This window comes from Rhododendron vialii, chromosome 10a (assembly GCF_030253575.1).
Source record: "Rhododendron vialii isolate Sample 1 chromosome 10a, ASM3025357v1".
NCBI lineage: Eukaryota > Viridiplantae > Streptophyta > Magnoliopsida > Ericales > Ericaceae > Rhododendron > Rhododendron vialii.
The window spans coordinates 16945873-16960326 of record NC_080566.1 but is presented as its reverse complement, the minus strand read 5'-3'; the positions used below and the strand labels follow the sequence as shown (position 1 = coordinate 16960326).

Genomic DNA, 14454 nt, shown 5'->3' with positions numbered 1-14454 from the left:
CTTCCACGGCTTTTTATCTTATTTTACTTACTCTGTGGTCCCACGTACCACTTGCTCGGGCCCTAATTGGGCTTGTTTGGGAATACCTCCCTACAACAAATTGGCGACAAAAACCAATTGGCGGGGAAATTTTTCGTCGCCAATTGTTTAATTTCATCGTCAAAGTTCAATTTTTGGTGACGAATTTTTTCATCGCCAAAAGGAATAATTTGTGACAAATTTATTTTTTTCGTCGCCGAGCTCTTTTGCGACCAACCTTCGTCGACGAATTTTTTCGTCGCCAATTTATTTGGCGACGATATCTAACCATTTGACGAAGAAAATTTTTCGTCACCAATTACATGTTTTCTTGTAGTGACCTAAAAGAAATTGTCTTCATTTGTCTTGTTGGAAATCCCTTTGGCCGTGGTCAAAATGAAAGATTTGGGGTTTGGGGCAATCATGCCTTATGGGCAAAATGAAAGATTTAATCCTTCAAAAAATTTAAAACTTTTCGTCCCCCACCAATTCTTAGTCGATCGTAATCTTTTTCGCGCATACATTTGGGCGTACTTTGCAGACGCAAAAATAAGTATTTGCCACTAGTTGTTTGCAAAGGCGATGTGGCAGACACAGATTGATAACTTTTGAGACGGGATGTAAGCTGTCTCAATTAAATTTTTTTTTTGCAATGGCATTCACTGTTGACGCAAATATGTCGACGAAAATAGCATATTCTTGTAGTGTAACCACAAGTTCAAGCGGGAAAGGACAAGTGGCAAGCTCAAGAGAAGTGGTTACAAGAAGCACAATTAGCTAGTTTGTTGGGTAAAAATAGACAATTAGAAAAATGAGGCTCATACCAAGCCAGTAGTCAGAAGAAGCAGTCTCGATCAGTTAAAAAACTTTATGTTTGTCAGCCTTAGCTTTAATGTATAAAAAATTGGCCTAGGGTCCACTATAGCATGTTTTTAACCCAATAGGTCCACTAATCAAGTTTCTAACCCACTAAGTCCACTAATATGTATTTGGTAAGGCATAAAGTCCACTACATTTAAAAAGAGAATTAGTGCCTGATAGAATTACCCTTCCATTCAAATCCCATCCGTTTAGCCCATTATCCCTTCTAGTTTTGAAATCATGCCAATCACGTGTTATACTTATATAACGTTATAAAACAGTCGAAGATTCTCCTTTTCTGATACACTATATATAATGTTATATATTCTCCTTTTTAAGAGTTACATATATCTTTGTAACGTTGTACAGATTTTGATATATGACCATGTATTTCGATTATTTGATTTTTTTATTCTGTTGTGTGTTGTTATGTATGCAGTTGTCATGGATTCAACAACCATATTTCTTTTGTAAGTATGGGTTGTAGTCGATCCGCGAAATTTTATTTTGGGACCCTTGGAGTTGGATTTATAACAATCCTTGTAGGACCAGACTTTGTCCTAAATATAAGTGTAACATCTTTCGCCGTTATTTTGACAGAGTCGCCCCCCAATTTGAAACTTCCACCTGTCCCTTCATATTGTTTTACCAACTGCAAAATGTCAGTATTGCTATTCCTTACGTACGCCTCATCCAGCTTCGCTTCGGCAATCTCAAATACAAGATCCGCAAAGGGTGTTTTCTTGATCTCTTGTATTTGATGTGCTGTGAATTCCCCGTTAGGAATAGTCTGCAGCAGCTTCACCACAATGTTTAAGCTGGACCTGCGTAAAATACAGCCGTTGATATTTAACCATATATATAAGTAAAATACAGATAGAGGTAATATGGAACATATATAGCATTAAATCGTGTTGCATTACTACTCAAAGTTATATAGGAAATCATATATAACCCTATACCTTCCAGAACATAACATCATATATAATTTCTCACAAGATAGTAGATCATATATAACGTTAAATCAGTAACTATATATACATATAAGCAAAAATCGTTACCTGTACTGAATAAAAATATAAGGTTACAATTGTGCTTTTCATCAATCACTTATTGAATTGGTCTGCGCAGCGGCCTCCCCGACTTGTTTCTGATATATTTGGAGTTGTTTGAATAAATATATAAGGTTATATAACCTGTATCATCATATAACCATATTAAAAAAGCATACCACACAGAACCATCTATTCACACACAGTTTACATTCGCAGCCAAACACGAAATTTGTATATAACCAACATTGATATAATCATATATATACTATCAAAGATTGATATAACCACATATACTCACAATCAAAACCCTATCTTGACTAAACCGATCAGAGTTTGATATAACCATATATATTCGCAATCAAAACCCTAACTTAACCTAGCCAAACCATTCATATAACCATATATAACCTAAGTTCACGTGTAATTGGCTAAGAAACATATCTGCCAAATGATCAAAGTGGATAATAGGAGAGAGAGAGAGAGCACTACAACAAAAAAGGTCTATGACGACGAAAAAATTCGTCGCCAAAGAAGCCAAATTCATCGCTAAAGCTTTTGGCGACGAAAAATTTCGTCACCCCATTTCATCGTCTTTTGTTTCACGCAAAAAGGGTTGGCCCCTTCGACGACGAATTTTTTCGTCGTCAAATGTACATTTCGCCAACGAAATTTATTTTCGTCTCCAAAAACACCCAAACTCAAAAAAAATTTCCACTTTGCTGTTGCACGGACTCGAACTTGAGACCCACGGGTCCTTGAACAATGATTCCAACCACTCGGCCAACCAACACTTTGTTGATAGTTATGCAAAATCAAATATATATATATATAGACATTTTTTGAGAATTTTCAAATTAACCAATGTGTGAAATATATGTAATATACACAGAAAATAGAATTATTCATTTAAATTTTTTTTTTCTAAATTTTTTAAATTTTTTTAAGAATTGGCGACGAAAAATTAATTTCGTCGTCAAATTGTACCAATCAGCGACGAAAAATTAATTTCCTCGTCAAATTGTACTAATTGCCGACGAAAAATTAATTTCCTCGCAAAAATGCCCCATTTGACAAGGAAATTTTTTTTTCATCGACAATAGGTATCGTTTGGCGACAAAATTCAATTTTCTCGCGAAAAAAGTCCCATTTAACGACGAAATCTGATTTCCTCACCAAAAAGTACCATTTGGCGGCGAATTTTGGATTTCGTCGCCAGTTTTCGTCGCGATAGACCGTTTTTGTTGTAGTGGAGAGAGAGAGAGAGACGTCGACAGATTTGACAAACGATCAACGTCGATCTTCGTCCTTTGATCTCGTTAGAGTATTTCTCTCGTTCTTCATATTCAGAACGAACTGTACCTTAGGCTAGGTCGACGATCGACGACGAAGAAAGTCTGGAACATGGGTTGATCTCTACTTTTCGTTGGTAGATCTCGATGTTGGAGTGACGACAGCAATCCTGGGCTTGACGACGGCGACAAAGACGACGCAAGTATTTGAGCGCTCGAGGACGGCGACGACGATCGAGTGGTTGAAGACGAAGTAGGCCGACGAGTCTCATTCGTAATGGGAAATCATTTATGGTTTCTCACCAAGAATCTGATTCGTCTGTAAAGGGGGCGGGGGTTTGTAAGGGGATGAATTGGATCTATTTGAAATGGAGGAAAAAATGGGACAAATTTTTTTTTCAAAACAGGGGTATATTAGACTAACCAGGGTTACTATATCATTATTAATAGGTTAGTGGACTTAAAGGGTTATAGAATTTAGAAGTGGACTTAGTGGGTTTGGAAAGTGGCATAGTGGACCTGGCAAAAATTCTCCCTTTAATGTATTGGTAGCGATAATTGTACAAGTAGCAGTACTTACCAAACTAAACCAAACCCAAACAATACAAGTAGCAGTACTAGAGGATGAAATTTGTTTTAGCTTTAGAATGCTTCATTTCTCATACCGATCGAATATCCATGGGCAAAGAGATGGATTGTAAGTTGTTGGAATTCTTTGATTTAACTGCGGATCTATAGTAATTCTTGTGATTTGCAAGTTAATTTCAAATATTTCGATTACTTTTTTCTTTTAATTGTCAACGCCTAAGGAAAAATCATCTTCATTGAGGAAATAGAACCTTAGACATAATTACATGATAGTTTGGTTTTAAAATCTATCTTAAATGGATAGTTACATGTTCTTTCTAACACATCTCATGATACATTCAGTCCTTGTTAGGAAAATAACCAAACAAGAAGCTAAGCTAACCTACGCCAATATTAAATTTTTCGTTTCAGAAGATTTTTCCAGAAAGAAAAAGAATGACATGTAGACCTAACGGAAAATATGTAAATTCGTTTGTATTTTGTTTGATGTTTTTCATCTATGAATGCTAAAGGTGGTGCTTCTCACAAACTAATACTAATGACGATTGATATCTTTGAAGTTTAGTGAATTTTTTTTTAACAAACTTTATAGGATAAATCATTTATGTCAATGAGAAAAATTGCAAAAATCAACAAATCTCGATCATAGTAAAAAAAAAGTTTTGAAAAGAGAGAAAAATTGGGACCACAAAACTGCCTATTCCAAAAAAAGTTTCACCTTGAGTGAAATATTCTTACTTTAATCACAATCTTATACTTTTAGATTCCACTTGTCATGCAATATGATAACTCACCCTAAAAATTCATCTAATTTAGGAGAAGTACACCCCTTAAGTAGTCGCAACTCTCATGGCTCATAAAACAAACATGGAAACAATAACCATTCAGAGGCATAACATGAAAATGCTGTAAGAGGGGATACCTTAGGTGTTCCCAATACAAAAAAGTAAGCACATTGTATCATTGGTTTCTCCCCCCCCCCCAAAAAAAAAAAAAAATTCTATGCAATGCCTCTATTGGTGCTTTTTGGCATGATAAACCAATGAATATACGTGAGGGGAACTCAAACGGGTGGCATTAACATAATCTTGTGTGGAATGAGCGGATACGCCTGCAATAACCAATCCAATGGACCGGAGAAGTCGAAGAACGAAGCCCTCTTTGTAGTCTGGGCCCATTGTGTGAGGAATAATGAAGCTTCTCATCAGCTCCCAAATGCCATTTATGGCCTTTGGTATTATTGCCAGTGGTGAGAAATAGTTCTTGTTTGGTTCTTCGGTTACAATCTGCATCACAGTGGCAAATACTTATGTTTCGATGCAACAAGTCTACAACCACACATTTGCATAAATACTTTACACACAAACTCACATTCATATGAGCCCATTAATTCATGTCAGGTTTCCACACCAACCCAGTGGGAATGTGAATGCGTTTGCAAGTTATTTGTGTTAGTATATGTTCTTGTAGAAGGGTTTACATAGATGAGAAGAAATCTTTACTAGAGGTTGAATTATAGTCCATCTATACCAAAATGTTCATCGCTTTTAGACAGTTGCACCACTTAAAAAAATTGCATATGTTTAACAGTCTATAATTTTTTTTTATTCATTTCGAAAACTGTCTGATAAACTACGCGATCTATCAAACTAGATCTATATTAAAATCTAAAAAATGTTATAAATTGAAAAAAAAAAATCTTTGAGTCGTCCAAAATTGTTAAAAGAGACTAGCAATTTAGAATAACAGAGTAAATTTTTTTTTTTTCTCAGCAAATAACAGAGTAAATTACCTTAAGGTATATCGCAATTTTACTTTTACCCTTAGGAGAAAATATCACTGACACCCCCCAAGGTTTCCTGTAACTACAGATTCCCCCTTTAGTTTTGGAATATGATTTTTAAACCCCTACGGTTTGGTGATGCATTTTAATTAATTACACCCACTTCGGTATTCCACACAAATAATCAAAATCATTTAATTTGTTTAAAACAATTTTTTAAGGGCCCTGCAAATTTAGAGACAAAAATTTAACGAGTCGATTAGGCCTTTACTGATATGCAACTGAGCCTAGCTATTTTTGACGAGGGCTCTTAATAATATATTTTAACGAATTAAAGGACTCCGATTATTTGTGTGGGATTACAGGGTGGGCATGGGTCCAACACAATTAGTATAAGCATTTCAAACGATTGGGTGTAATTGGAATGCATCACCAAACCTCAAGAGGTTAAAAATTATTTTCCAAATTTCAGACTTTCTTATTGATGTCCTGTTTAATCTTTGCCTAGTATTTAAAGGAGAAAGCCACATGATATTGTTGAAGGAACTTGTAATGCTACACTTGAGGACGTGTTTGGTAAGTCAGGGGTCACCAATAGTTACCCACTAAAATGTAGTATTTCCTTTCTTGATAGGACAAAAGAAAAACTAGATGTAACGCTTGAAAAGACAATTCGGATAAGATAATACATGAAGGGTCAGTAAAAAAAATTTAGGCTCATGTGCCATTTTCTTGTCATAAAGCTCGACCACAAATGCAAGTGCCTGAGGACTCTGTACATATGGGTCAACAAACTTGGGCCATATTGGAAAGTTCCACATTTTTTTTGTAATTTGATACTCAGGAAACTAATTTTACTGTTTACTAACCTACCACGTATCAAGCAGAGGGGCATGGTTGACAATTAAAGTTCGGGCAAAATCCGTGAAGAGTCGCCCAACACAGGAATTCATGTAGCTCATGGGTGGAAGTCGAACCACTTGAGTTCCATGATTGACAGGTAACTACAATTCCATAGTTCAACGTACGGCTTAATTGGAAAATTTAGTAATTAGGGAGATAATGTAAGTGTACCTATAGTTTATGCATGTGTTTGAGACAGAAGAAGTAACATTTGATATACTCAATACTCACGTCCAGTGAGTGTGTGTGTGTGTGTGTGTGTGTGTGTGTGTGAGAGAGAGAGAGAGAGAGAGAGAGAGAGAGAGATGCTCACCTTGCCTTGATAAAAGCTGTTAAAATATAAGCACGTCCCAAAGTGCTTAAACATAAGTGTTGAGTCATCATAAGGCAACCTAGGCACCATATCATTACTGTAAACAAACCAATTATACGGAATTGTATATTTTTCCAATTGTGTAGTCATAAACTCTCCAAATTTCTCATCTCCAACTCTTGGTTGTCCAAATGTATAAACCCCCTCTAATCTCCCAAGCAACCCTACCTCTTCGTGCATTGCCAAAACTGCTGCAAATAAAATTGCCAAGGCACCTCCCAAGCTGTGCCCAGTCAATATAAATCTGGCTTCGTCATTTGTTTGCAATAGGTCCCTCAACTTTTCTCTTATGGCATAGTAAGCCCCTGGTGGTTGGTTATGGTTATCTTGTTCGATTTCCTTGGGCCAACCTTGGTTCTTTTTCATGCCTAGAGCCTTCATAAAACCTCCATGAACCTTTCCCTTGCCAGGGAGCTCATACCAAGAGATGTCAAAGTCTGTGCACCATGCATCTGCATCAAAAGCCTCTGTTCCTCTGAATGCCACAATGATTAAATCGGAGGAGGCGTTCTTATCGCGAAACATAAATGCTTGTGTTGTAGCTTTCTCTTGGTAATCTGCAAAATAGATTTCAATCGGTCAATGAATATGTGTGAAGGTATATGATTTTGAAGTCTAAGGTTCGTGTTCGTACTAGCGTCAATTTTGCAAATTTTGTTTTTGAAATTTTTAGGCTTGTTCAAAATCATCATTTCTTAATTAACCAAATCCAAAAGTATGTGCGCAGTATCACTATAGTTCCCATAGTTAAAATCTAATGTTAAACACCATAATGTCAATAATAAAACTAAGAGATTGAAATACTGGGAAGACTAAGCGACATGAAACACATTCATCATGATCAACATGAAAAGTATATCATTGCAATTCCATCAATGATTTATAAAGCCATCTGAAATTTCAGGATTTGGGCTTAAGGGGCATAGTTTTTTTTTTTTTTAACAGCAAAACTTTTTTTTAATCAATCTTTGAAGGAACATACAAAGGTTAAAAGGATCAAAGGCACTAAGGCATCATGCCAAGGAGAATATATCCCAACAAAGTTGACACTTACACACCCCGACAATCCTATGCCGCCCAGATCCAAAGAAAAGATAGATAGCAAGGAGCATATAGTTAATGAAATTAAGACTGCAGGGACCAAAGTGATGAAATTTGAAGAATTTGGAGGCTATAGGTGTTTTTGTTTTCAAAACCTAGCTAGTTAACTATTACTACTTGAATTAGCTTGTGATTTTCGATCTAATAAAAAACAATATGAAATAATGGTTCTCACCATTCCAAAAACTAAATGCACCCAAGAATTCCATCTGCACAGACAGATAAAAAATGAGATTAGAACTCAGAAGATAGACACTCAAATATTTGTACGTGAAAATTTGATGTACGGTCCGTTCAAAAACAAAATTGATGTACGGTGAAATTTAGCAATGGCACTAGTAGATAGAAAAAGGGGAACTTCTAAACTATCCCTCAAATTGTCCAGAGATATACACCATATATTCGATTTACTTTTGTCAGAAAAAAGAACTCTCTCCATCTTTTGTTAAGTGTCCCTTATGAAAAACCTAATAGTTCGGATCACATAAGGAAGAACTTTTGTGAATAATTTTAAAAACTTTTTTGCACCATTTTAATTAAAGAATTTATCTTGATCTTCAACTTGGTACAAAGAAATTGAAAATTTTATGCATAGAATTACTTTATTTTTTTAATCTTAGAATTGCACGTATTTTCATAAGGAGTATAACACAAACCACATGAAGCTGTAACAACATCAAAACATGTAACGAATCAATACCACAAAAGGGCATGAATAACATGCACTGTAAAAAAACGTAACAATTTTTATCACATGACACATAATATTTTTAAAATGAAATATAACATTTTCAAAATTACTTATTTATAGTGTCATGCATGCGTCATAGTAATATTAACCACAAAATACAAAACGTTTACCATAAGCGATCCTAACGCTTTATAATGTCCCAAGTCCCAACAGACAATGGGGTCACAATTCTTGAGTAGGCTTTTCACAATGAATCTGAACCATTAATTTCTATATTCGAGGCACTTTTGCGGTACCTTTTATGGGTACCTAGCATTACTCAAAAACATTCGAAGGTAATGAATTGTATACCTTCCAGAGGTCATTGACTGTAGTTTCAATGTAGGCTTTGTTCTCATAGGATGCTTTAGAAGCCATCATTGAGAGTGCCCCATAGTATCTGATATCACCATGTTTGATGTTTTTGTCTAACTCCACCCGCTTGTCGAGATTCCCAATAAACGACAAGAATGTTGCTGAGTTTTTATCAGGCATCACCACCTTCCCTACAAAACACAATTACGTACCTCTCCTGATTTAATTCAGTCTTTTTCACAAAATCACATGTTTAGTTGGATATTTAGTGAGTTAGCTTATCTATCATGCCAAAAAGAAAATAGAAAATGCATAAGAACGATGAAAAATTAAGTTTAAATTTAATTAATTTGTGAGCTGAAAGGGGGAAGGAATACTAAAAGAATGTCAACTATTGAGACAGCCTGATACTAAGAACAGAGAGGGGTACAAATTAAAGTCGGGCTTAGCAATAATTAAGCCTAACACAATTCTAAATCACGTGGAAGTACACTGAATCATGTGTATGATCAATGTAGCAAGGTTTTCGATATATACTAGCCTTAATTGTTGATATCCCGATCAACGGAGAAGCTTTAATACACATCTTATATTTGGTTGTCTACGATATGTGCCTCGTGAACCGCCTAGAGTATTCATAATGCTTTGCATAAAATTCATAACATTAGTCTTGAATTTATAATATTTTTCAGTCACATTTAAATATAATTAAATTCGTAACGTTTGTATGTTACAAATCCAAATGTTGTGAATCTTTATACAACAAATGCAAAACAATATGAGTTCAAATCGGTTCAATGAGGAGTATACTGTACGCACATAAATAAGAATGCTTATTATAGCATTTCTCCTAGATCAATTGCTGGATATCGAAAAATATGATAAGGCATCTCGATGGTATTTTGTAAAGCAAGAGTATAGGGCCCCCCAACTATGGTAACCCTGACAATCCGTTAAAATTGACAATTTCATAACAACTTCATCTGATGGTGCAACTGAATCAAGAACTTTTAATGTGACGATGTACTCAAGAGATGCTCATATCATATTAATTAAGTAGGATGACTCACACGGTCACACTTGATTATCCGACCCATTATCAATGTACTAATCGTCAATGCTAAATTAAAAGTCAAGTGTTGATTGGATATTGGTTAGAGGCTTGATTAAATAGCATTAGTCATCCATTTCTCTTGTTAAGGTGGGTATGGATATGGATGCCCAAACAATAAGATCGTCTGCATCACATGAGAGTCACATGGGAGGATTATCAAAAGGAAAAAACACACTAACCTTGCAAGATATTCAACAGAAGCATGCTAAAGTTATGGTTACAAGACAGGAGGTTCAGCCACATCTCCACCACAGACCCAAAACATGCCATTGGTTTTGCCACTGACCTCAGAAACTTTTGCATTGATATTGACACAAATATGATCCACCTACGCTGGAAACTTTCCCCCCTCCATGCTTGACAATGAACACCTTTTCTCTTCTCCAAATCGCTGGAAAACAGCACCCCAACCAGATCAAAAACATCAATTTCATCTGGTCTCAATATCATGTAATTATTCTTTGAGAAACTGTTACTGCCATCGCAATCCATTGGTTCAAATTGATTTATGAAGCTAATTCGATCGATTTGGAAAATGAAGCTGATGCAAATTGGAAATGTGATGGCTCTTTTTTTTGTTGCCTTGGTTCAACTTAATTCAGAAAACCATAACCATATATAGGTGATATGCATATTCATGAAAAAAACATGTTTTATGTTTCAATTATAACGTGTATTGGCTTGACTGTGATCTAAAAGGTTTCAGTTTGACAACGCGTTTGAGTACACCGCATGCAATGATTAAATATAGTGCTACATGGGGTCTTCGGTTGGTAAACCAACATTATTAAAAAAGTGTAATTGGTCACGTTTATTCCACTCTTGTACTAGTAGTACTATTTATATTCTCATGTTTTGTTTCTATTCTGTGGCATAGGAACTTTATAAAAAGGATTAATCCAGAATTGTCGCACGTTAGTCGTGAGGCTGAATTGAAGGGACCATTAAAGCCAAAAAAAAAAAAGGAACTGAAGGACTCCCACATCATTTTTGTCCAAATGTGGAAATTTTCTTTTCATAGACTAGACATGTACATGTTCATTTTGAGACTTGATTAGAAAAGTTTTTTGGGTAATGAGTGAAGAGAGATTTACAGAGAAGTAGAAGTAATAATTAGAAAGAAAATTTAATTAGAAGAGTTTTTTGGGTAATGTGCAGAGAGAAAATATTGGTCTCAATGTCAAAAATAGTTACTCATGAGCAGCTCTCTGTAGAGTATCTTGTAGGGCGCATCTGTACCGTCCATCTCGGTAATCAATGGTCCGAAAATGAAAACAAACTTTTCTAGGGAAGACTTGCTTCTTTTCTAGAAGAGTTTTTGTTTCAATCCGGACCGCTAAAAACACATTTGTATGGTCCTAATGCGCTATGCAACGCTCTATAGGGAGCTGCTTTGTAACATCCCCGAATCCGTGGCAAAGGTGGATGCCATGAACTGCAAATAAATTGTACAACGAAAAAAGGAAGATAATGTACACCGACAAAAAATGACTTAACCGCAATGGCCTCAAGCAATAACGTAATTATTTTTTTTGACCTGAAAAAGTTACATTTTAATTTTATTAAAAGTAAAATTTTATAATGTAATTATTACAAAGAGAGAATTGAATTTACCCTCATTATTGTTGGCATCCTTTACATCAGTATAAGTTATTCCACTATTTTACTACTTTAAACACTTCTTTCCTAACACTGATCCATAGATTCAATAAAGTTTCATCATAAATCAACAAGCTAAATATTTAGCAAAAGAAAGCAAACATCAGCGTTTTACTATAAATCAACAAGGCAAAAATTCATCCACTAAAGAGTTTTAAGGAACTATAAATTTCGTAACTAGCACTACAACATATAATGATTAAAAATATGGGTAATGATTAGGTTTATAGGTAATGAGTATAGAGAGAAATAGAGTAATAATTAGAAATAGAGGTAATGATTGGAGCGGATCAAAAAAAAAAGGTAATGATTGGAGAGAAATAGAGAGAAAAATGAAAGTAACGATTGGAGAAAAATAAGATAATAATTAAAATTCAAAATCCAAAACCCTTAAACGAACGGAACCATAATGGTTTGCATATTTCAGAATAACGTCATACCCTCCAAGTCATTAACTCTAAACAGCTTTCTTATTTTTTTGATTAAAAAAACCTTTTTGATGTACTTAATCCATTTGGACAATCAAAGAAGTTACTTTTAGAAGATAAAACACGACTTTTAGGTATAACCTCATCCTAAAGTATACCTGCAGCATCATCTGAGCAATAATAACGGATCTAACAACAAGAAAGTATGATCAAGACAGTCAGAACAAACGAACCAGAGGCTTCAAAATATCGTGTGAGGTTGCAGACTACATCGTGCGGTGTACGTGAATACCGCACGGTGTAGTGGGTCTGACACAGTGGTTGTTTTAGTTTTTGAAAACAGTTTTTCGAATCAGAACTTAACAAAAGGTCAAGCCTGACTACAGAAAGCCCCCCTCATGGCCAAAGCTGAGCTTGGCCCAAAAAAACTTGTTTTTACCTTTGGTTTCGAGCTTGAATAGGCCTGAAATTGCGGATGTCTTGAGAACCTGGAGTTTTGGAATATTAAAGTTCCAAAGCAAGTAGAATACTAAGCTTTGAAAGAAAAAGGAAGGGATGTTTGGTAGAAAGGGTGATGCCTAGAGAATGTTAGTGATAACTTTCTCAAGGCTTTGAGGAAAACATGGGTGGAGAAGGGGATTTCAAGAAACAAAGGGATATAAAAATGTGTGTAGAGGATGGAGTAAGTATGTAAGAATGGAGTCATGGGCCCTTTTCTCTTGAGAGCAGGGGTGTATTTATAAGCAAAGGCCAAGGATTATCAATGCAAATGGGGCAGGTGACTTCCAGGCCGGCTTTTATTCTCTGCCAAGCCGACTTTGAGCTATGGCTCAAGTGAGTGTGGCCGACAGCTTTCTGAGCCAGTCAGAACTTTCTTCAAAATGTCGTGCGGTGTAGAAGTAACCCATACGGTTCTAGATTTCAATCTTGGACTTTTGGGTTTTTCTGGGCCTTTGGGCTTTGTAGGTTTTTGGGCTTCGAGAGTCCACATTCAAGCTCTTGAAGGTATTATTTCCCTTATTTGATCATCGGGGAATTTAAAGAACCTTAGAGGTCCCGATTGGGGTGTCTACAAGATCTTTGGAGCTGAAATCGACGGGGAAATCTAGATCGATTTCGTTCTTCACTCACTGCAGTCTGAGAGTTTTAAGTAGTTTCGCCTGAATTATTCTATAAACAAAATGCATTTAACTTTGGCGAAACTTCTTAAAGAACTCCAAGCAGTTAAGGGTCTTGTGGGTGTGAAGAAACCATTTGTATTACTGACAAAAAAGGATTCTACTTCTAAGTTGAAAGGCAATAAGAAGCAAAACAAGTCTCAGAAGAAGGTTGTGGAGCCAGTTACAGCACTTGAAGGTAGAGTGAAAAAGACTAAAGGCAAGTGTTTTCACTGCAAGTAGCAAGAATACTGATAGAAGGAATGTTTGTTCTATCTCAATAAAGTGAACAATCAAGATAGATCTTTTCGCTAGTTGTTGAATCACGTTTAGTGGTGTTATATACCAATACTTGGTGTGTAGATACGGGAGCCACTAATCATATTTGCAATTTGTTGCATGGGTTTTAGGAAACCAGATGACTCGGTGATGAAGAGATTTATCTACGCATGGGTAATACTACAAAAGTGGCAGTAGTTTCAGTAGGTGTCAGGCCCGGCGTCTAAAAGTATACTTATTGGATTCTAATTAGGTTACGAGATTAAAAAAAATGCACTTTAGTAAATACTTTTAGGATACGAGTATAGCACGATATAATTTTAGGAGTTTAATATTTTCTTTAGAAAGCGGGCGACACTCTAAGAAGCTACACATTTTAATTAGTCTACGTTGTAATCTTTTTGAGTTCGACCGGACATGAATAATTGAATCAGAACAAATTTTATTAGGAAATAGAATTAAAATTTTTGACTTTCCAATTGCCATAGAGCTACACGTATCATAGCTAGAAGAATTGGTTGGCACATGTGTCCACGTTTCTTAAGTTCTGAATGACTCGGGGATGTTTTACCTCTAAAATATCTAATATATGTATATAGTGGAATAGTAAGTAAAAAGGGGTAAAAAGAAAAAGAAAAGAACCAGCTAGAAGAGAAAAAGGAAACGGTGAAGGAAAAGAGAGGACCAACTCGTTCACTCTTGGTTAGATCTGACCATCAACATCCTTTGATTACTGCCGAAAAATTTCAGTGGGTAATTTCCTCTTCCCTCTCTTTTTGTATTCCCTACGCAGGCACCGCA

The 14454-nt window shown here is 35.7% G+C and overlaps 1 protein-coding gene across 1 annotated transcript; it reads right to left on the bottom strand.

The window, feature by feature from the left end:
• Positions 1-4811: 4811 nt before the first annotated feature.
• LOC131303693 (triacylglycerol lipase OBL1-like) lies at positions 4812-10808 on the bottom strand. The gene is made up of 5 exons (XM_058330681.1): positions 10310-10808; positions 9014-9207; positions 8147-8180; positions 6811-7427; positions 4812-5097 (listed from the first exon to the last, which is right to left on the bottom strand). The coding sequence occupies exons 1-5, from the start codon at positions 10620-10622 to the stop codon at positions 4825-4827; spliced, it is 1431 nt and encodes a 476-aa protein (XP_058186664.1). The 5' UTR covers positions 10623-10808; the 3' UTR covers positions 4812-4824.
• Positions 10809-14454: the final 3646 nt, after the last annotated feature.